The 24,919-nt window shown below is 39.8% G+C and overlaps 1 protein-coding gene across 2 annotated transcripts in view; it reads left to right on the plus strand.

Annotated features, from left to right (window-relative positions):
- CDKL4 (cyclin dependent kinase like 4) overlaps positions 1-24,919 on the plus strand; it is a 52,794-nt gene that overhangs the window by 17,924 nt on the left and 9,951 nt on the right. For both annotated transcript variants that reach the window (XM_081483205.1, XM_081483204.1), the window contains 4 exons: positions 32-153; positions 15,838-15,910; positions 22,224-22,314; positions 23,403-23,600. In XM_081483205.1, coding sequence (XP_081339331.1) covers positions 32-153; positions 15,838-15,910; positions 22,224-22,314; positions 23,403-23,600 — 484 coding nt within the window. The remainder of the gene's footprint in view (positions 1-31; positions 154-15,837; positions 15,911-22,223; positions 22,315-23,402; positions 23,601-24,919) is intronic.

The following is a 24,919-nucleotide window of genomic DNA, read 5'->3' on the forward strand; positions in this document are numbered from 1 at the left end:
CACCAACCTTTGTATTTCAATTCCTTTGCAGCAATTAAAACACCCAAATCTTGTGAACCTCATTGAGGTGTTCAGGAGAAAAAGGAAAATGCATTTAGTCTTTGAATACTGTGATCACACACTTTTAAATGAGCTGGAAAGAAACCCAAATGGGTAAGTAATCTAGAAAACTGAAGTTCGGCTGGCTGGTTCCCAGTTTCATTATATGTAGGAGTCAGTTCAGTTCAGTGGCTCAGTCATGTCTGACTCTTTGCGACCCCATGGACTGCAGCACACCAGGCTTCCCTGTCCATCACCAAGTCCCGGAGCTTACTCAAACTCATGTCCATTGAGCCAGTAATGCCATCCAACCATCTCATCCTCCATTGTCCCCTTCTCCTCCCACCCTCAATCTTTCCCAGCATCACGGTCTTTTCAGATGAGTCAGCTCTTCACATCAGGTGGCCAAAGAATTGGAGTTTCAGCTTCAGCATCAGTTCTTCCAATGAATATTCAGGACTGATTTCCTTTAGGATGGACTGGATATCCTTGCAGGCCAAGGGACTCTCAAGAGTCTTCTCCAACACCACAGTTCAAAAGCATCAGTTCTGCGGTGCTCAGCTTTCTTTATAGTCCAACTCGCACATCCATACACGACTACTGGAAAAACCACAGGCTTGACTAGGCAGGCCTTTGTTGGTAAAGTAATGTCTGCTTTTTAATAGGTTGTCTAGGTTCGTCATAGCTTTTCTTCCAAGGAGCAAGTGTCTTAATTTCATGGCCTCAGTCACAACCTGCAGTGATTTTGGAGCCCCCCCAAATAAAGTCTCTCACTGTTTCCACTGTTTCTCCATCTATTTACCATGAAGTGATGGGACCAGATGCCATGATCTTAGTTTTCTGAATGTTGAGCTTTAAGCCAACTTTTTCACTCTCCTCTTTCACTTTCATCAAGTGGCTCTTTAGTTCCTCTTTGCTTTCTGCCATTAGGGTGGTGTCATCTCCATATCTGAGGTTATTGGTATTTCTCCCAGCAATCTTGATTCCAGCTTGTGCTTCTTCCAGCCTGGCGTTTCTCATGATGTACTCCGCATATAAGTTAAATAAGCAGGGTGACAATATACAGCCTTAACATATTCCTATCCTGATTTGGAACCAGTCTGTTGTTCCATGTCCAGTTCTAACTGTTGCTTCCTGACCTGCATATAGATTCTCAGGAGTCAGGTAAGGTGGTCTGGTATTCCCATCTCTATAAGAATTTTCCACAGTTTATTGTGATCCACACAGTCAAAGGCTTTGGCATAGTCAATGAAGCAGAAATAGATGTTTTTCTGGAACTCTCTTGCTTTTTTGATGATCCAGCAGATGTTGGCAATTTCTGGTTCCTCTGCCTTTTCTAAATCCAGCTTGAACGTCTGGAAGTTCACGGCTCACGTATTGTTGAAGCCTGGCTTGTAGAATTTTGAGCATTACTTTACTAGTGTGTGAGATGAGTGCAATTGTGCGGTAGTTTGAAAATTCTTTGGCATTCTCTTTCTTTGGGATTGGAATGAAAACTGACTTTTTCAAGTCCTGTGGCCACTGCTGAGTTTTCCAAATTTGCTGGCATATTGAGTGCAACACTTTCACAGCATCATCTTTAAGGATTTGAAATAGCTCAACTGGAATCCAATCACCTCCACTAGCTTTGTTCATAGTGATGCTTCCTAAGGCCCACTTGACTTTGCATTCCAAGATGTCTGGCTCTAGGTGAGTGATCACACCATAATGGTTATCTGGGTCATTAAGACCTTTTTTGTATAGTTCTTCTGTGTATTCTTGTCACCTCTTCTTAATATCTTCTGCTTCTGTTGGGTCCATACCATTTCTGTCCTTTATTGAGCCCATCTTTGCATGAAATGTTCCCTTGGTATCTCTAATTTTCTTGAAGAGATCTCTAGTCTTTCCCATTCTATTGTTTTCCTCTATTTCTTTGCACTGATCCCTGAGGAAGTCTTTTTTATCTCTCCTTGCTATTTTTTGGCACTCTGCACTCAAACGGGTATATCTTTCCTTTTCTCCTTTGCCTTTCGCTTCTCTTCTTTTCTCAGCTATTTGTAAGGCCTCCTCAGACAACAGTTGTGCCTTTTTGCATTTCTTTTTCTTAGGAATGGTCTTGATCACTGCCTCCTGTACAGTGTCACAAACCTCCATCTGTAGTTCTTCAGGCACTCTATCAGATCTAATCTCTTGAATCTATTTGTCACTTCCACTGTATACTCGTAAGGGATTTGATTTAGGTTATATCTGAATGGTCTGGTGGTTTCCCCTACTTTTTTCAATGTAAGTCTGAATTTGGCAATAAGGAGTTCATGATCTGAGCCACAGTCAGCTTCCGGTCTTGTTTTTGCTGACTGTATAGAGCTTCTCCATCTTTGGCTGCAAAGAATATAATCAATCTGATTTCTGTATTGACCATCTGGTGATGTCCATGTGTAGAGTCTTCTCTTGTGCTATTGGAAGAGGGTGTTTGCTATTACCACTGCATTCTCTTGGCAAACTCGATTAGCCTTTGCCTTGCTTCATTCTGTACTCCAAGGCCAAATTTGCCTGTTACTCCAGGTGGCTCTTGACTTCCTACTTTTGCATTCCAGTCCCCTATAATGAAAAGGACATCTTTTTTGGGTGTTAGTTGTAAAAGGTCTTGTAGGTCTTCATAGAACCATTCAACTTCAGCTTCTTCAGCATTACTGGTCGGGGCATAGACTTGAATTACTGTGATAGTGAATGGTTTGCCTTGGAACGAACAGAGATCATTCTGTCATTTTTGAGATTGCATCCAAGTACTGCATTTCAGACTCTTTTGTTGACTGTGATGGTTACTCCATTTCTTCTAAGGGATTCTTACCCACAGTAGTAGATATAATGGTCATCTGAGTTAAATTCACCCATTCCAGTCCATTTTAGTTCACTGATTCCTAAAATGTCAATGTTCACTCTTGCCATCTCCTGTTTGACCACTTCCAATTTGCCTTGATTCATGGACCTAATATTCCAGGTTCCTCTGCAATATTGCTCTTTATAGCATCGGACTTTACTTCCGTCACCAGTCACATCCACAACTGGGTGTTGTTTTTGCTTTGGCTCCTTCTCTTCATTCTTTCTGGAATTATTTCTCCACTGTTCTCTAGTAGCATATTGGGCACCTACTGACCTGGGGAGTTCATCTTTCAGTGTCCTATCTTTTTGCCTTTTCATACTGTCCATGGGGTTCTCAAGGCTAGAATACTGAAGTGTGGGATTAACGATGGCAAATTTCAGATCTGAGCCCCCTTCTACCCAAATGCATCTGCTGGCTCCTTCTCTCCAATCTCAGTTAGGATGTGCTCAAAGGGCAAATGAATATTAACCAAAGGTAATATTAACCTAGAGTAGATATAATGTATAGTATTTAATAGACAAATCTACTACAAATATAAATCACAATATATTTCAAAGCTAAGTTATATGTTGGATTGTCTGAATTCACGGAATGAACCATGGTTCTTTCATATAATTCACTAAAGTTAATGGAGAAAAAAAACGTTTGATAAAATTTGAAAAGGCAGTTGATAAATTCTACATCATCTCCTGATTATTTGGGGAAAAACATCTTAGCAAACTAGAATTAAAATACTTTCTTTATACACACAAACGTACACACATACAGACACACAACTTCTTCAAATTGACTGCAAATTTTATATTCAATGATAAAACAGTAGAGAAACCATCATTAAAATGAGAAATAAAACATGAGAACTCTAGCCAGCATAATGTACTGAGAAAAACAAATAGGATTTAAAACTTTGGAAAACGAGATAAAATTTCCATTATTTGCATGATATTAATGTAGTCTAACAGAATTACCTAGAGTTACTAAAACAAATGGAATTCATATTATATATATATATATATTCAACTGTATATATATATATATATATATAATATATATTCACATGTATGTGTGTGTGTATATATATATATATATATATATGTGCATATATATATGTGTACATACAGCACTCCAAATTCTGTACACAAAAAAGTAATGGCTTTTGTATCAATCAGTACTTTAGAAAATCTAATGGAAAAGGATCCCATTCAAATGTCAACAACAAAAATGTTTAGGAATAAAGATACAAAAGAAATGTTAAAACTCTACCTAAAAACAATTACAAAACTGAGATACATAAAGGATTTTATTTAAATGAACATGTATTTCTGGATGGAAGTATTCATTATTATATTTGGCTTCCTTCCTGATTTATTTATTGCACAAAAATCTAATCAGAATGCCAATGGTTATTTTTCTTTTCCTTTTTAAATTTATTTATTTTTTAATTGAAGGATAATTGCTTTACAGAATTTTGTTATTTTCTCTCAAACCTCAACATGAATCAGCCGTAGGTTTTTGTTTTTAACTTGAGAAAGTTCAACTACGCCAAAAAATTTTTTAAAGAAGAAGAAATGCAACTTCAACTGCCAAATAATGTCATATTAGTTTTAGAGACTCTCTTTGACAAAAAGTATGTTAACAAAACTAAAAAAGAAGTGGCAAATTGGGTAAATCTTTGCCAGATGAAGAATTAATATCATTTTATACCTACATTTTGCAAATCAAATTTCTAAAAAGATTAACACCCAATTAAAACATATATTCATTCAAAAAAATTGAGTGAACTCCTACTGTTGTTCTAGGCTGGCTGCTAAGGGTATCTTAGTGAACAGAACATGTGAAAAAAGCTGCCTAATGTGAAAAAGCAAATCGTAAAATAGGGGAAAATGACCAATATGCCTATAAAAACATGTTTATCCTCTCTATTAATGATAGAAATTTAAATTTTAAACTAAGGTACCATTTTTCATGTATCAAATTGGCAAATATTTTTCAAAAATCAATATACCCAGTATTGTTAAAGTCAAATCCAGCACTCCCATTCACAGCTAGAGAATGTAACTAGGAGGGCCACTTGCTATATGCATGAAAATCTTTTAAAAGATTTTCTTCTGCTAAGAAATTCCATTTAGAGAAATTTATGGTAAGAAAATAAACAGGTACCCCCTGGGTGGGAGGTCCAGGAAGGGGAACACATGTAAACCCATGGCTGATTCATATCAATGTATGGCAAAAACTATTACCATATTGTAAAGTAATTAGCCCCCAACTAAAATAAATAAATTTATAAAAAAAAAAAAAAAGAAAATAAACAGGTACAAAATTTATACATAACAGTGGTCAACACATCATTATGTACAAAAAAAAAGAAAAAGTAGGGGACTGATCTAATTTTCCTATAGTAAAGATCTGTTTAAATGCAGTTTGATAAATCCACACAGTGTGACAGTATGTGTTAAGCACGTTAAAAAGCAAGCTGTAGAATAGTTAATGTCCTGGAGAAATGTTCATGAAATGGTATGTGAAAAATGAGGCTGCAAAGTAGAATGTTCAGTGTAATTAAAAATTGTTTTGAATTATTGCAATATTCTAGTGAATACATGTATTTTTACTTTTTGTTGTTGTTCACTGGCTCAGTCATGTCCAACTTTTTGCAACCCCATGGACTGCAGCACACCAGGCTTCCCTGTCCTTCACTACCTCCCAGAGTTTGCTCAAACTCATGTCCATTGAGTCGATGATGCCATCCAACCATCTCATCCTCGTGTCTCCCCCTTCTTCTCCTGCCCTCAATCTTTCCCAGCATCAAGATCTTTTCCAGAATGAATTGGTTCTTCGCATCAGGTGGCCAACATTGGAGCCTGAGCTTTAGCATCAGTCCTTCTAACAAGTATTCGGGGTTAATTTCCTTTAGGATTGACTGATTTGATCTCTTTGCTGTCCAAGGGACTCTCAAAAGTCTTCTCCAGCACCACAGTTCAGAAGGATCAATCTCTGGCACTCAGCCTTCTTTATGGTCCAAATCTCACATCCGTACATGACTACTGGAAAAACATATGGACCTTTGATTATATGGACCTTTGTTAGCAAAGTGATGTCTCTGCTTTTTAATACACTGTCTAGATTTGTCAAGCTTTTCTTGCAAGGAGGAAGCATCTTTTAATTTCATGACTGCAGTCACTGTTCACAGTGATTTTGGAGCTCAAGAAAATAAAATCTGTCACTGTTTCCATTTTTTCCCCTTCTATTTGCCATGAAGTGATGGGACCAGATGCCATGATCTTAGTTTTTTGAATGTTGAGCTTTAAGTTGGGTTTTTCACTCTTCTCTTTCACCTTCTTCAGGAGCCTCTTTAGTTCCTCTTCGCTTTCTGCCATTAAGGTGGTGTCATCTGCATATCTGAGGTTATTGATATTTCTCCTGGCAATCTTAATTCCAGGTTGAGCTTTATCCAGTCCATCATTTTGCATTATGTCCTCTACATATAAATTAAATAAGCAGGATGACAATATACAGCCTTGACGTACTCTTTTCCCAATTTTAAACCTGTCTGTTATTTCATGTCCTGTTCTGTTGCTTCTTGACCTGCATACAGATTTCTCAGGAGGCAGATAAGGTGATATGGTATTCCCATCTCTGTAAGAATTTTCCACAGTTTATTGTGATCCACACAGTCAAAGGCTTTGGTGTAGTTAATGAAGCAGAAGTAGATGTTTTTCTGGAATTCCCTTGCTTTTTCTGTGATCTAGCAGATGTTGGCAATTTGATCTCTGGTTCCTCTGCCTTTTCTAAATCCAACTGGTACATGTGGAAGTTCTTGGTTTATGTACTGTTGAAACCTAGCTTGAGGTATATTTTAGCATTATCTTGCTAGCATGGTTAATGAGTTCAGTTGTGCAGTAGCTTGAACATTCTTTGGCATTGCCCTTCTTTGGGATTAGAAAGAAAACTGACCTTTTCCAGTCCTGTGGCCACTGCTGAGTTTTCCAAATTTGCTGGCATACTGAGTGCAGCACTTTAACAGCATCATCTTTTAGGATTTGGAATAGCTCAACTGGAATTCCCTCACCTCCACTAGCTTTGTTCGTCATAATGCTTCCTAAGGCCCACTTGACTTCACTCCAGGATATCTGGCTCTGGGTGAATGACCACACCATCATGGTTATCTGGATCATTAAGACCTTGTTTGTATAGTCTTTCTGTATATTCTTATCACCTCTTCTTAATATCTTCTGCTTCTGTTAGGTCCATACCATTTCTGTCCATTATTGTGTCCATCGTTCCATGAAATGTTCCCTTGGTATCTCTAATTTTATAATTTTACTTTTAAAATAGAAATTAATTTTAGAGACTTCCCTGGTGGTCCTGTGGTTAAGACCCTATGCTTCCAGTGCAGAGGGTGTGGGTTCCATCCCTGGGTGGGGAACTAAGATCCCACATGCCTCAAGGCGTGACCAAAAAAGAATTTTCTTAATAATTTAAAAAACAGTTAAAGGAATGAATTAATTCATATTTCAACTTTATTTTAAGCTAAATAGGGTTTTGTATGTTGGCTTTAGAGGACAGATTTGTTGTTTAATTTAAATATAAATTAATTTATAAATTAACATACATTTTCATAAGTTAGACATGGATGCTTAACACCATGCATTGTTCAAGGCCCTGAAAATAAAACCTATAATACATTCAATCCATGTACCAGTTTAATTGAACTGAACATCTCTTTCTTCCTTCTGTGAAAGGAAAGAAGTCTACTGCCTGTAGGACTTAGCTCATGCTGTTCCTTCTAACTTTGTCCTCTTTCCCTATCCGTATCATAATCTAAAATGTGAAATCCTAGATATTCTGACTATCTCTGAGATTCCTTTATCTGAATGGTATTGCTTCCCTCCTTTGAATATCCGTGAAATTTTGTTTTCATCTCTGTTATGGTACTTGGCACTTACTACCTTACAGGTTTTTATGTGCATACTCTCTCTTCCTTTGAGTGCAGAATTCATATCTAATCCATCCTAATAGCCTCCTTAGTGTGCAGCATGCTTTGATTCATTCATTCCCTTCAGAAATATTTTACTGAACACTTTTCCTAGTGCAGAGGCTAGAAAGATATAATGGCACAATCCTGTGCTCAAGAAGCTTAAAATCTAATGAAGAAACCGATACTCAAAGTAGCCATTACAAATGACAGTGTAGATTGAGTTAGCAACAGTGCTTCGGATACATAAGAGGAACAGCTCCAGAATCTGTTGGTCCCGGGGAATCAGGGAAGTTTCTACACAGAAGGATGCATTTGGGCTGAGACTTTGAAAAAGGGAAGAACTGGCCAGGTGGGCCATCTCGGTAGAATGCACAGATGAAAGAAAGAACAAGGCATATTTGGGTAACTCATTTGTCTTGTATGTATTTAGCAACCACAAGGATCTCTGAACCACGCTGCTTTCCTTTGGAAAGTGTATTTGGTATATTTAGTGTGAGGAGGGCATGGTAACCCACTCCAGTATTCTTGCCTGGAGAATCCCCATGGACAGAGGAGCCTGGTAGGCTATAGTTCATGGGATCACAAAGAATCAGACACAACTGACCGACTAAGCACAGCACAGTGTGTTTTACTAGTGTATTTAGCAGTGCCAGTGTATACAGTGTGCTTTGGGTCAGCCCTAAGACTTGGATCTACACAAAGGAATGCAAATAGGAACAATGCAGGATACACCACTCTTTCTATGAAATACTGGCTACTTCCAGATAACTATGATTAATTTAAAATATTTGTCTGCTTTCACTCCCTTCCCAAAATCTACAACATCCAAAAGAGTATGCTGCTGCTGCTGCTGAGTCGCTTTAGTCGTGTCCGACTCTGTGCAACCCCATGGACAGCAGCCCATCAGGCTCCTCTGTCCACGGGATTCTCCAAGCAAGAATACTGGAGTGGGTTGCCATTTCCTTCTCCACCAAAAGAGTATAAACCCAATGAATAGCAAACAGAGGTAAACAACTAACCAGCATATATACCAAGCCTATTGGACCATTGTTTGTTCAGTAGCTAAGTTGTATCCGACTGTTTGCAACCCTGTGGACTGCAGCACGCCAGGCTTCCCTGTCCTGGAGCTTGCACGAACTCTTATAGTCAGTGATGCCATCCAACCGTCTCATCCTCTGTCGCCCCCTTCTCCTCCCACCCTCAGTCTTTCCCAGCATCAGGGTCTTTTTCAGTTTGTTGGCTCTTTGTATCAGGTGGCCAAAGTATTAGAGCTTCAGCTTCATTGTTTATCAGGGTAAATTCACAGTTTGAAGAAATAACTGGTGTGTAGATATAAGATGATCAAGGTAATGGATGTTTGGGATGAGCTGTGAGATGGTGAGATAGTCTAGAGACTTGAGGACTAAATTATATCACAAAGAAGAGCTAATTTAACACTGAAGTAAGACGGTGAAAATGTACTGCTTCCCGTGCCAAATGAAAGCATCTGGTTTCCTCTACGTTTTTAATAGAAGGAAAAGCGTTTGTTAGATCAATAGCAGAGTAAGCCCTGAGACTGTGTATGATTTGCTCCAGTTAAGAAACTACATGTACCAACACAATATTGTAAAGCAATTATCCTCCAATTAAAAATAAATAAATTAGAAAAAAATGAGGTGGGAGGGAGGTTCAAGAGGGAGGGGACATACGTATACCTATGGCTGATTCAAGTTGATATATGGAAGAAACTACATGTATGTAAAGCAGCTGCAACTGGTTTCATCTGATTAAATTTGAAATAATATATTCCCGTTCTCTAAAATCCTTCTGTGTTCAAAATAGGTCCAGTAGGTAAGTTAACTAGTAATGTGATAGAAATTACCACCTACCAACAGGAAAGATTTCCCTTCACTGTCACTGCACTATACATAGTGGAACAGTCCTACCATCAAGAAATTTAAAATCTAATGAAGAATTAGATATATAAGGGAACAATTAATTATAAATGGTCTTATAAAGCTACCGCTCTCCACTTCTGGCTGGCAATAGCACATCATGTACATCTGTAAATCAGATTTCAATTTCTTTTTTTCAGATTCATCTTTACCTAGGTGTGATGGACATATAAAAGAATTAATTTCCTTCTCAGTAACTGATCATAGATAATTTCTTGTAAAGCTATGAGTGTGGGTTGGCGAAGGGGTGGCAGTGAATCATGAGCACTGAGAAATGCTTTAGCCAGAAGGGCAGCAGCAGCATGTCCCACATGCTGAAGCAAGGAGAGTCTTCCTTTGAAATGACGTCCTGGTTTCCTGGGGATGATGGGTTCCCTGGGTGACAGAGGCCAGGAAGGAGTACTCCACTTCCAGAAGTTACTGTAATAGACAACAGAGCCAGCGTGGTGATCAGAATGATTTGATCTGACCATGGACTCTCCCACGCAAGATAGATGGGCAGGTCCCTAAGGTTCTTTTCTACATAAACTAGTGACTAGAGGCTTCGCTTGAGCCACCTTAATAGCCCCAGGTGACGCTAGTGGTAAAGAAAGTGAAGTGAAAGTGAAAGTCACTCAGTGGTGTCTGACTCTTTGGGATCCCATGGACTATAGTCCATGGAATTCTCCAGGCCAGAATACCGGAGTGGGTAGCCATTCCCTTTTCCAAGGGATCTTCCCAACCCAGGGATTGAACCCAGGTCTCCCTCATTGCAGACAGATTCTTTACCAGCTGAGCCACGAGGGAAGCCCCAGTGGTAAAGAACCCGCCTCCCAATGCAGGAGATGCAAGAGACACAGGTTTGACCCCTGGGGCAGAAAGATCCCCTGGAGAAGGAAATGGCAACCCACTCCAGTATTCTTGCCTGGAGAATCCCATGGACAGAGGAGCCTGGTGGGCTATGGTTCATAGGGCTGCAAAGAGGTGAACACGATTGAAGTGACTTAGAACACAGGCACACCATAATAGCCAAGACCCAGGGCCTCGTGAGGGAGGCAGCTATCCTTGGGGAATAGCCCTGCATTGACATCATGTGTACGTACTTAATTCTTCCTCTTAGCCTATCCCAAAATGGTCTGTGACCATTTACCAGGATAGTTGTGTACTGGGAAAAGAGAGCTGCCCAATCTCTCAGGAATCTCTGAATCATGCTCTGAAGTAAAGCCAATCACCAGTAACTTTGAAAGTCACTGTGGTTCAGCAGTTTTGTGGGGATGGGAAGCTTATCGAGGGTCCCCCAATGAAATTTAACCTGAATCCGTCCCATGGTAGTCCTGTCAGGTCCATGAATCCATCCTTGGAGCTGTTTCCCCATTTCCTAACTGGATAGTGGAAATAGATACACTAGAAAGTGGGAAAAGAACCAGTAGGTTCTGAACCAAAGAATGAAGGAAGTTGTGGTAGGAGGAGCCTGGTAGAAGTGTCTGGCACCAAATAGAAAACTGAAAGCAATACTGAAGATTTGGGGACAAACATAGGCTTCCCTGATAACTCAGTTGGTAAAGAATCTGCCTGCAATGCAAGAGACCCCAGTTCAATTCCTGGGTTGGGAAGATCTGCTGGAGAAGGGATAGGCTACCCACTCCAGTATTCTTGGGCTTCCCTTGTAGCTCAGCTGGCAAAGAATTTGCCCGCAATGCCGGAGACCTGGGTTTGATCCCTGGGTTGAGAAGATCCCCTGGAGAAGGGAAAGGCTACCCACTGCAGTATTCTGGCCTGGAGAATTCCATAGACTGTATAGTCTATGGGGTTGCAAAGAGTCGGACATGACTGAGCGACTTTCACTTTCATTCTTCATAGATTACTGCTACCATTAAACACTTTGGGGAGACATAGCTGGGAAGTAGATGAGCATGTTGCATGTGATAAATCCTCTCCATCACTCCTGTCTCCCCAAAACTTTGGATTTCTTCCTCTTCGTTTTACCAATGAACTTATAGCATTGCAATTTCATTTGGCACAGGCACCCATCTAGCCCAGGTTCTGAGCAACCAATTCAGCAATCAACTCCTCTCACTCCTAGCTGCTCCAGGTAGTTTATTGAACCAGGCTCGGTAGTAAGTGTGCCCATAACTGTTACAATCAGGCCAGTGTAAAATCACGTTTCCTCCTTTCTGGTCCGACACTTATGAAATCCATTTCCACATACATTCTCCAGTATAGATTAGCAACATTTTATGGTTCTCTTTGCTGAGCAAATCTTTTCTTCTCTTTGACTTTGTAATAGGCCCTTTGGAACATGCTGAGATCTGACTTTAGTCAAAGTTTGGAGACATTGATGGGTGGCGGGGAAAGGAGCCTTGAGGAGAATTGACAGCACCCATGCTATACAGCTGCCTCAAGTGAGATCATGAGGGGGCCCTCCACAAGGCAAGACCAGTCTCCATACAAGTTTAGGGGCTACCTCATGTACAAAGAGACGTTTGGGACTTCCCTAGAGGTCCAGTGGTTTAGACTTGACACTTCTACTGCAAGAGGTTTGATCCCTAGTCTGGGAACTAAGATCCCACATGCCATGAGGTGTGGCCAAAAAGTAAATAAGTAAAAAAGAAGGGATATTTGGCAGGAGGTTGGGATGCTGTTAGTTCCGTGAATACTCCCAAGTGTCACATTCCATTTCTCAAAGTGTATGTCTCAGTTAATTAACTGACAAATTAATTAACCTCACATAAATTCAGTCTGTGTTGTCATTTAGCACCCAGCAGGACTATTCTCAGCAACCGATTTTTCAGTCACTTCTGGGATAATCCCAGTGGTCAATGGAGCGAGTCTTAAAAACACAAGAAACAAGGGCAAACATTGAAACTTCTGGTTTCCTAACTGTGCCTCGAACCAAAACATCAAAGCCTTACCTAAAGCTATACTTTTGTTTTCTTCAATTTTTCCAGCGAAGTGAGAAGCAACCAGCCCAACCTCACTTTTATTACTTTCTTATGTGTTCCCATTTTGTTAGATCACTTTCAGTCCAACAAAACCCTGCCCTGAATAGGCACTTTATTACAGATGACCACACGTGATTATGGAGAAGGAAATGGCAACCCACTCTAGTACTCTTGCCTGGAAAATCCCATGGACAGGGGAGCCTGGTGGGCTGCCGTCTGTGGGGTCGCACAGAGTCGGACACGACTGAAGCGACTTAGCAGCAGCAGCCTTCAGACCCAACCAGTCAGACAGCCTGCCCTCCCAAGGCCTTGACTTTGCTTCCCATGCCCACTTCTCGTGTCCTATTCTGAACTGATCAACATTCAACAACAGAATTCGCTCTAGCTAGTTTAAGCAAAAAGGGATTTATTACAGGGTGTGAGTTTATATAGTTTCTGAGAGTGCCAGCGAAGGAAGCTTAGTTGAGGACCTATTGGGTACCAGTTACAGTTCAAGGCCCTGGAACTACAGTAATGGACAAGGTAACGAAAGCCCTTGCAGAGTTACAAGGCTTTGGAGGAGAAGAAAACCCGCTGAGGAGCTAGGAATTCCTGGTGAGGGGAGTAGGATGAACAGTAAACACAAAGTTTTGGAGGTCTGTGGAGGGAAGAGCAGACGCTAACGGGCCAGAGTGGAAGTCAGTGAGAATGCAGTAGGAGATAAAGGTAGGGGGAAGGGGTTAACAGAAGTGAAACCATTAAGAGGCTGGTAGGCCACAATAAAGGTTGGATTTTATTCTAGGATAACAAGGGTTTACAGAGAAGGGCTTGATTCATCTTGGGCACTGATAATGAAATTGTTTTCCCCATCAAGTTATATATAAAACTAAAAGATGATGAGCTCTGATGTCAGTGCCAGCATTCCCCTGAGTGGCTGAAAGAGCAGCCTCTGGGTGACCCAGTCCAAATTCCCTGACCCTGCCACCCTCTGTAACACCTTTGGTTTTGAACCAGGATATCTTGTTTTTTGTTGTTTTTTTAAAACATGTGATTAGTTTTATTGTTGTGGTTCAGTTCTTTGCGACCACCGTGGACTGCAGCACACCAGGTGCCATCCTTTGTCCTTCACCGTCTCCCAAAGTTTGCTCAAATTCAGGCCCACTGAGTCGGTGATGCCATCCAACCATCTCATCCTCTGTTGCCCCCTTCTCCTGCCCTCAGTCTTTCCCAGCATCAGGGTTAGTTATTGGCCACACCTCGCTGCATGTGGGATCTTAGTTCCTTGACCAGGGATGGAACCCATGCTCTCTGCTGTGGAAGCATGCTGGACCACCAGGGAAGTCCCAGGATGTCTAGTTTTTGCTTTCAGACCTTCATGATTATCAATTCTTCTATTATATGTTTGTCATTCACCCACAGTATACTAAGCATTGAGTATCAGTTGGTTTCCATAGAAGATTTTATTTCACAAAATGCTTTGAAAAACTGTTGAGTGTGGCTCAATAATGTTACAGCACTCTGTCTTTCTGGAATGAGCTCTGTGTGAGTCTGTATTCTCTTTGATAACTATCTTTGTAAGATCCGTGGTATTTGTTTGTACTTGTTATTTTGTACAAATGTTGTTTTGCCTGAAATGGAATCTGCCTTCCTGGAATCTGCTCTCACTAAGGACTCTGTTTTGAACTGAAGCCATGACTCTTCCTGTGAGATGCCCTGAAACAGGGCATCAATAGAAAAGTTAGAGGGAATGTAATTGCTGCAATTTATAGAAATGGTTACAAAAAATAGACTAAGTATTCTCAGAATACAAGTTGCCCAGATCCCCAAGTGGAAAATACTCCCCAGTATTTTCCACACAGGATATCTGCAGAGGCAAGAAACTCCCAGACTCCCATTCTCATGGGCTCTTGATTCTCCCTGGCCTCCCTGGTTGTGTACCTGCCTGCTTACCAGGTGTAAGGTGCTGTTGTTCAGTCACTAACAGTGTCTGACTCTTTGCGACCCCATGGACTGCAGCACGCCAGGCTTCTCTGTCTTTCACCATCTCCTGGAATTTGCTCAGATTCATGTCCATTGAGTCAATGATGCCATCCAACCATCTCATCCCCTATCATCCCCTTCTCCTCTTGCCCTCAATCTCTCCCAGCATCAGAGTCTTTTCCAGTGAATCAGCTCTTCGAATCAGGGGGCCAAAGTATTGGAGCTGCATCTTCCAGGTGTAAGTAACAGTTATAAAAACAACTCTTGCATATGCTTGAGTGTTTACCACCAACATGAATTCGATGAGTTGAAGGTCACTCTTCACATATGCCTTTTTTCCTGCAAAACCAGGTCTCAGTTCTACCTGAAGTTCATACCTGCAGGATCAAAATATGTCATGTGCCTCCCATTGATCCCAGAAATCCCACTTCTAGAACTTAACCTTAAAAAGATTATTGCACAACTGCCGTAGATGGATGATTGGATATTCACTGAAGCATTGTTTCTAGAAATGAAACTTGGATCAAACCTAATTGCTTGTCAGTGAGGACTTACTAAATTATGATACATCTATATAATGAGATCTTTGGTCACTGAAATAGATGTATACATATTCTCTATATATGTATCTGTACTTCAATGCATACAATGTTTCTGAAAGAGGCAGGGGAATTTGCCGAGGATGAAATGATTGGCTAGGCAGATATAAGAGAATTTTTCATGGATATTCTTTTAACTTTAAAAATATCGAAGCTTATGAAGCATTTGTTTAATAGTAAAGTTTAAAAGTAAATGCAGAGAGAAGAGAACCAGGGATTCCCAAAGGGACAATCACCATAAGTTACAGCAATTATTTTGGGCTAGCAAGATTTGAATGAACATGTTTTATTTCTTTACTTTTCTATATTGTTTGAATTTTCATGATAAGCATTAAAAATTTCAAGTTTAAAAGGAAAGTTACGTAGCTATAATGAAAAAAGTAGTAAATCAATTTTCATTAAAACATTTTTTAAAAAGAACATTTCCAAGATTCCCTTTGTACTGCACCCATTGGCTGTGACAAGCCCTGCCCATTTCATTTCTATTCCCAGTTCTGCTCCTGAAAACACATCTTAGGAGTTTTCATTTCCTTTTTTATTTTTTCCCCAGAGTTGCTGATGGAGTGATCAAAAGTGTGTTATGGCAAACACTTCAAGCTCTCAATTTCTGTCATAAACACAACGTAAGTAACATTTCCTAATGTATTTGCTAATTTCTTCATGATGACTCTTCTCTCCTAAATGGCTCAGGGGTCTATTTGAAGAGCTAATGATGGAAGGAGAATAAGAATCAGAAGAGCAAAACAAAAGAAAGTTACAGAATACAAGGGAAAGTAATGCATTATTCATGGCTTTTTTCCAATTTCTATAAGTATCAAATTATTCATTCCTTATGAATTAAAAGTTTGTATGAACTTAAATGTTTCCTTTTGCCCCAGTACTAATGATTCCTATGATTATTTTTAAATTGGGTTAAAATAAGTTTTCAGAATATCAGTAGGGTAACCCTCCACAGCACTTGATTTTCTTTTGTTTTTAATGCCTCTTAAGTCTTTTATACGGTTAAGTTCTCCTTTCCCCTATCTTTTTTTGTTCTTTTTTCCATCATTAATTTTTCAGAGCCATGGGTGTCAAACTTGAGCATGCATCAGAATCACCTGGAGTTCTTGTCAAGACACATTTTGCTGGGCCCACCTCCAGAATTTCTGACTCCTTAAGTCTGGGATAAAACCTGAGAATTTGCGATTCTAACAGTTTACCGATTGATACTTAAGCTTCCAGTCCTAGAACCATGCTTTGACTTCTCCTGTGTTATAGAAATCCTTTTGGCTGGTTGCTTCCTATGTGTTATTTAACTTGTTCTTTTGCCTGTATTTACTATAAATTGGTGTTTATATCTAGAGGCTTGTCACACTCAGGTTCAGTCTTTTTAGGCAGGAAGGCTTCACTTATAATACTGTACACTTCTTATTGTGTCAGCAACCTGAGGCATATATAATGTCTGGCTGTCTTTCCCACTTTTGATTGTCTTAAAATAGATTAGTGGGTTCAAGAGATGGTCATTTGATCCCCTCTTTAGCACTTTCGTTGTCAATCTTTTTTTTAGTTTTAGCATTTAGAGATCATTATTACCTCTCTCCAGTATTTCATTAAGGTTAAAAGGTGGCAGTTTTCTAATTCTAATATTCCTTCTGCATTTATTAATTGGAATTCTATGGAGAAGAATTTACGATGGACTCTGGTTACTATAAAGTACAGTAAGATAAATATGTGATTATTCCTTTTAGATGTCAGTACTCACAGTGATGAACTGGTGTCTCCAAGGGTGTCTCCAAGCAACCTCCAAGAGTGAAGGGTTTGGGGGAGGTGTAGGGCATCATTATGATTTTATGTATGTTATGTGTTTCAATCCTTTGCAATCATTGTTCTCTCTGATGTTCAGGTTGTCCCATCTTAGGCCAGTGGGAGCTTCTTTAAGTAAGCTCTTGGGTACTTTTGCCATAATGATAGTTTTTTTTGAAAAATAACCTTTTGAGTTGGTGCCTACATAGAAGCACTGTTGAGGCAAGGACACAGACTACCATATGGTCAGTTTTGATGCCAAGAGCAGAATATCTATCCTAGTAATCTAGGATTGCTGAAAAAGAGTACACAATCATGGAACTAATTTTCAGTACTTAAGGAAAGCTTCCCTTAGTGTTAAGAAGAAAGTCAGTGCAGGGCTTCCCTGGTGGCTCAGTGGTTAAAGAATCTACCTGCCAGTGCAGAAGACATGGGTTCTATCCCTGATCTGGGAAGATCCCACATGCCTAGGAGCAACTAAGCCCATGTGCCATAACTATTGAGCCTGTGCTCTAGAGCCAGGAGCCGCAACTGCTGAGCCCACAAGCCCTAGAGCCCGTGCTCCCCAACAAGAGAAGCCACCACAATGAGAGGCCCGCACACTGCAGCTAGAGAGTAGGCCCTGCTCACCACAACTAGAGAAAAGCCCGGGGTAGCAGCAAAGACCCAGTACAGCCAAAAATAAATAAAATAATTTAAAAAAAGAAAGTGAGGCTTTTGTTGTTGTTAGGGTAAGTCAGAAGCGTTGACTTCTTATTGACAAAGTATATAGAATATAGAGACATATTGCTCACAAGATACATATTGCTCATGATGCAAATTGTGCTTTCAAATAATTACTGAAGATGGTGCAGAATTGAATCCACATCTTTGTTGCTTTCCCCCATGCTCTGAGAGGTATTCAAGTTCACCTAAGTTTGCTGCTGGAGTTTCATGGGTAATTAAGATGATTTTTTAAAAATTCTATTTACCATAACTATTTGTGTATTATCCCTGTATAATCAGATTATAAGCTTGAATGCAGTCTCTGTGGCTGATTTATCTTTGTATGTATCTCTTTAATGCCTGGTCTGGATCTTTTTATATAAAAGGTGCTCAGGAAACATTTATGGAGTAACTGGATGAATGTATGAATGAACGAGTCCATCAATCAACTTACCTACCTGATTATGACTTACTGTTTAGAGTGAAGCCAAATGTTATTGTAGCTCCGGCAACTGCCACCATTCCTCTGCTTGGAACAACACGTTCTGTACCTTAAACTTTAAAAATTTGAAAACCTCCCACTTATAACCCATGACCTTTGTTAAAAATGGATAATTTTTCAGACAAACTTTCTTCTTCTGACAAGAAAATTACATCTGAAAATTACATCTGAACTCTGGTTACCCCATTTTTCTTACACTATGGTAAGCCTCTGTGTATCTTTTTAAAATAAACCTATTAGCTGAAACACATGCAAAGGAAAAAAATCTAAATCGTATATAAGCTGTTACCATACTACATCTAAACCCTTTATACTCTCCTTATTTTCAAGGAACCCTCATGATACTCTCAAATAGGAAAGGCAATCCCACCCATGGTGTTGCTGAAGATTCACAGTGGTGACCATGACTATCTTTTATCTCCAGAGCGGTGATCCCAGCCAAGGTCACGGTAGTAAGGGATTAAGGCCTTGCTACTCAAAGTGTGGTTGGTGAAGGTCTCCTGAGAGCGCATTAGAAATTCAGACTCTCAGGCTCATTCCAGATCTACTGAGTCAGAATCTGCATATTTAACAAGATCTCCCAGAGATTCGTGTGCACATTAAATTTTGAGAAGCACTGGACTTAAGAAAATACCTACTCATTTTGTTCTTTTTTTACCCTATAATATGGCTAGAGTGAGGTAACTAAAGTGACCCTTTAACGTCATTATCAACTCATGAATTTTTATATATTTGATATATCAATTAGAGAAAAATAACTTCATGTCTGAGGATTTCCTGGCAGTCTAATGTTTAGAACTCAGTGTTTTCACTGCCATGGTCCCCAGTTGAATCCCTGGTTGGTGAACTAGGATCCTACAAGCCATACAGTGTGGAAAAAAAAAAAAACAACTCCATATCAAAATGGCAAAATTACAGTGACTTCCAAAATGTGACTGTGTCTGGCTATAACATCCGTTATCATCTTGTTGATATCAGTGTCCTAGCTGTCGAGGAGGTTTCTCTCCTCTCTGATTATGTGTCCGTCCATAAGGCTCAAAGAACAACCTTCTCAGATGTCCATTCAGGCTTATGTAAAGAGGCAGCTTCTGGCAGGGAAGTTTCTGGAGATGGTTCTTAGAATTAAGGATCAGGTTTAAAATATCATGGATACCTCTTCCTACTGGCTTGTGAGTCTGTAAAAATGAGATTGTATATCAGCCACCATAACCCAGTTTAAGCAATGTTTGCTAAAAGCTGTGTATGAAACCCAAGTTTATTAAAATGTTTTGATTCCCCTGACTTACAAGTTTCTTGTTCTTTGGTGGAAAATAAGTTGATTACAAGAGGCATTACAGAGTTTACACTTGAGTGCAGCTTTGCATTGCAGAAAGTGATTGCTGTTTGTCAAAGCATCCTCTGTTCTCCATGCTCTGGTTCTTACTATTCCTGTGACTTTTACTCTCGTTTTCTTTCTTCAGTACTCCATCTATTCTTCTTTATTTGTAGCTTCTCTTACCTGTACCTACACTAAATGATTTTTTCTGTTTCTTTGGGAAATGTCTATACTTCATTTGCCTTTGTATATTTTGGTTGGAAAACAAGTGGCTATAAATTTCACAGGGATTTGCGTATTTCAGTAGGCCACTAGACAGGTAGCAGTATAAGTCCATTTACTTGGTGGTACCACACATAATCCAGAAACTTAGAATTTGCTGCAGACTCATCTGAAGGACATAACCTGTTCTTATTAAATCAGTAGCTATTATAGCTATGTATTAATATGACTCAGTGTTAACCCGGTTTTCATAAATGTGTTGCCTAAAAAGTAGGATGAGAACTATGTTGGTTTATGTCAGAACAGTGGAGCTTTAAAAATTACTATCTATGAGATCGGGAGGGAGGTGGGAGGGGGGTTCTGGAAGGGGAGAACATGTACACCCATGGTGGATTCATGTCAATGTATGGCAAAACAAATACAATATTGTAAAGTTAAAAAATAGATAAATAAACTAATTTTTAAAAAAATGCATGGGTGATAGGACTAAAAATGAGTCCATAAGGAAATGGAAATATGTCCAGAGCACCCAGTTACTTTACAAGCATTTCTATGATAGTGAATATAACTTTCTCCTTTGTGTTTGATGGTTCGTGATCTTGAGGGACTGCTCTCTTCACATGAATGTTGGGGTTGGATAAACATCTATTAATGTCTTCATCTTCTTATCTAACAGTGATTTATTAAGCACCTAGGAAAGCAGGCACAGGGCTGGATCCTGCAGATAGAGCTGGAGAACATGGTGCTATCACTTAGTTTTCAAGCTCACCACTGTAAAGTATTAAAGCATATGTTGGAATTGAAAAAAAAAATTACTATCTAAGGCCTTAGGACTTTTAAGAGGCCTTAAAAGGTTTCTTCTAGCTGATGGCCGTACAAATGATGAAACAATTGACAGTAATTGAGGCTAAATACAAACAAGCTTGTAGTACGAGTGCCGTTTTTTTTTTTTTTCATGACCCAGAATGAATTTAGTGTTCAACATTTTCTCTTCTTAGATAACTATTATAAAAGCAAAAAAAACAAAAAAATTCAAAATCATCAGTTTGAAAGGAATACTTAAAGGGACTGACATCACAACAGAGAAGTCAGGCAGAGGGAACTGATTGTTGTGGTACTTAATCAGGAGCCCAGTGGTAGCCACCTGCCATCACAGGATCATTGCAAGGATGAACTAATTCATGTGGAAGTGCTCTGAAAAGTCCAGAGCTCCGTGTGAGGGCTGAGTTGTAGAAGAGCCAGATCGCTTTTAACCTATTTGCTTGTTTGGAGGGAGAATAACCTGGAAAGCTAAAGTTCTGAAGACGAGGGCCTGAGCTGTTTTCTCCTGGGGCATCCACAGCATGCAGTAGCCATTTTTGGAATAACAGTGGGTGGGGTCCACTCAGCCTACCATCATGCCCGCCCCCAGCTTAGCCCTCTCACATCCAGAAAGGAGCATTTGCTTCACTGAGGGTCCTGGGATGATGCAGCAAGTTGCAAGTTCTCCACATGGAGAGGACTCTAAGGGGAGAATGCCTCCCAGTGGTGACCTGGTCTCCCAGGAGCGACGCCATCATGAGGTCACATCTCAAGAAAGCTGTTCATGGTTCCAGATTAGCTCACTGTTGAGGATACTCATCTCCTGAGGCTGAATCTTTGGTATCTCTTGTTAATAGGTGGCCCTAGGTTCCAGCTGGCCCAGGACACCTATGGTCTGTTGTCCTCTCAGAGTAATTAACTTAGCTCCCTTTCACACATCCTGACCAGATGATAAATAAGATGGTCACTCTGATGCATTTTCTTTTTGTTGTCATTTGAATGTTTTTCCAGTTTCTCAAGCCTGTAATATTCATGCAACCTGAATTGTGATTCTTGGGTGGCAGCCGTTCTTATTAGAGGCACTCTGGGTGTAATCTCATTCAGGGTGTTTTTTTTTTAATTAAAGTATAGTTGATTTACAAGGTTGTGTTAATTACTGCTGTACAGCAAAGGGATTCAGTTATACATATACATATATATTCTTTTTTTGTATATTCTTTCCCATTATGGTTTATCATAGGATAGTAACTATAGTTCTCTTTTCTATGCACTAGGAGTTTGTTGTTTCATTCAGGGTTCTACCTCTTGCTGTTTAAATAGGGCTCAGTAAAAAGTGGAAGAAATAATTATATGATACTCCCTTCTCAAAACTTTTTTTTCAGTTTTCCCATCCAATAATTATTTTAATTTTTTCCCTAGTATAGCAACTTTTTTGTTATGACAAGATTTACAAACGAAAAATTGCCAATTTAAGGTTTTAGAAAAAAAGAAGGAAAACCATATTTGTGTTTATCTCACAAGCTGTGTTTATCATTGAAACTAATAGTTGATGTTTATTATGCTTTGTTGTTTTGATGACTCAGGGAAATAATTAAATATTTTCTTACAGTGTATTCACAGAGATGTAAAACCTGAAAATATTCTAATAACTAAGCAAGGAATAATCAAGATCTGTGATTTTGGCTTTGCACGAATTCTGAGTAAGTAGCAAGTTTTTTACTAAGTTATGCAATACAGATGATTATGAAATGATATAGTTTACATTTTTACTTTAGATATTGATTTATGCTAATTGTTATAGTGTTATTATTCAGAAAGGGAAATTTCACTTTAATTTTTTAGTCAGTACATTAGTTCATACTTCAGCTCCATCCAATCAACTACAGTTGATTGGATGCCACATTTATGTGCTGTGCCCATAGGAAAGGAAGAGAACTGAAAGATGCATTTCTGGTCTTCATGCACTTATAATCCGAAAAAACAAAAGACTAACACAAGATGATTGGCAATAAAGTACTAAAGTGAAGAGGCAGATGGTTCCCTGGAGGGAGATACTAGCGTGATCTAGAGTGGTTGGGAAAAACTTCATGGAGCTGGTGAGACTGGGAGAGTAAACTGTAAATTACAGAGAGGATTCAGAGGCAGTGCTGAGAAACAAAGAAGTCATCCCAGAGAGAGAGGAACCAAAGGAAAAGGGGGACAGGTAATGATCTCCCCCTGAATCTGAAACTATGCAGCAGGCGGAAACATGTATTAACAACAGACACATTGCAAGGTGGGTGTGCACATAATCAGTTTGTTGATAGGACCCCGGCACAGGCGACCTGACAGTGCATTGGGAAGCTGGTTTATTCTTGAAGTTGCACTACAGAAATTCTCCCTATGCCCTCACCCTGGTCCTCTCTCTTTGGGATTACATAGATGTTAAAGGTAGCTAAGCTACCTTTGGAAGTTGAACTTTTTTAAAATGAAGTTTAGTTGATTTATAGTATTATGTTAATTTCAGGTGTACAGTATAGTGATTCAGTGTTTTTACAGATTATACTCCATTATATTGATAGCTTATTACAAGGTAATGGTTATAATCTCCTGTACTACACAGTGTATCCTTGTTGCTTGTCTATTTTATATTAATAGTATGGAAGGTGAATTTACTCTCTGAGTACACAGTGTAACAGTTCCCTAGGTTAGTGCGTCACCGCGTGAACTGTTAGGAGAAGCGTGGCTTCTGAGAATTATTGATGCTGATCTATTCAGAGAGCCTGACCTGCTCTTGATGCATTTGCAGTTCCAGGAGATGCCTACACTGACTATGTTGCTACAAGATGGTACCGAGCTCCTGAACTTCTTGTGGGGGATACCCAGTATGGTTCTTCAGTCGACATATGGGCTACTGGTTGCGTTTTTGCAGAGCTGCTGACAGGCCAGCCACTCTGGCCTGGAAAATCAGATGTGGACCAACTTTATCTGATAATCAGAACATTGGGTATAAGTTACATTTTATGGCTTACAGAGTTGCTAACTTGTAGTAGTAGTATGTCATTATAATGAACAAGAGCTTTCTGTTGTCTCCAAAGTGCTACTGAGGGTGGCTATTCTGGATAGTAGCCAAAGCCCAACCCTTTTCTCAATGTGTGGAGCCCTAACTCCTCTCAGTGAGGAGTTTTCAGATGCCTTTCCAAGTCAAGTCAATTAGCTATGGAATAAACTATAAATTTACTTTCCTTATCAGGCTAAGATGGGGCTAAGGGTGTGAGTCAGCTGCATAGAGCTTACTCTGAAGACACCTAATCAAATGCAGTTTCTGCCTTTTTTCCCCCTTTCCTCTAGCAAAGGGATCAGCAAGCTTTTTCTATACAGGGACAAATGGTAAATATTTTAGGTCTTGCAGGCTATACCGCCTCTATTGCAGCTCTCAACTCCTCTCCTTTATACTTAAGATTGACAAATTGCTCTCACACACACCATCTCTTTCACTCTTAATAAAAGTCCATTAAGAACATTATAACATTTTTCATTGTGCCTATTTTCACAAATGAGGAAACTGAGGCTCTAGGAGCTTGCATGAATGACCTAAAGTCATACAACCAGTTATTAATAATTGAAAAATAAGAATAGACTCCAGTGCTCTCTTTCATGAGCTTTCATCCCATGTCAGTGTCCTCAGCGCTTGTCCCTTTCCATCTGGTTGGAAGAGAACATAACCCAAAAGATCAGCTGCAAGCTTACCAAGCAAGGGAACTACTGCTGTCTGGTTGCCTGTGTGGTTCTCACACCTTCTTCTGGAGAATTACGAAGCCTGGAAGATGTGGCGTGGTGTTTCACTACAGGCCAGAACTTAAGCTTATGCTGTTTAACTGATTTCCTATAATGATTGTAAAAATTTACATCAAGCAGATATTAGACAGATCTGAGTTTGAATCTCAGGTCTGTCACCTAATGACTGTGTGACTTGAGATAGGTTATCAAACCTCTGAGCCGCATTCTCTCACTGGGACAGTAGAGGTGAAAAAATTGCAACCATCATGAGATAGTTACAAGATTAAATGAGATCATATATGTAAAGCTCTCCACACCGCTTGCTTACCTCCTCCTTTGATGGCAGCTGAATGACAGGCTGGAGCTTTCCAGGTGGCTCAGTGGGTAAGGAATCCACCTGCAGTGCAGGAGATGTAGGTTCGATCCCTGGGTCAGAAAGATCCCCTGGGGGAGGGCGGGGCAACCCACTGCAGTATTCTTGCCTGGAGAATCACGTGGACAGAGAAGCCTAGTGGGCTACAGTCCATAGGGTCACAAAAAGTCAGA

The sequence above is a fragment of the Giraffa tippelskirchi genome, chromosome 4 (assembly GCF_054371585.1).
Source record: "Giraffa tippelskirchi isolate mGirTip1 chromosome 4, T2T-mGirTip1v1.2.pri, whole genome shotgun sequence".
In the NCBI taxonomy this organism is placed as follows: domain Eukaryota; kingdom Metazoa; phylum Chordata; class Mammalia; order Artiodactyla; family Giraffidae; genus Giraffa; species Giraffa tippelskirchi.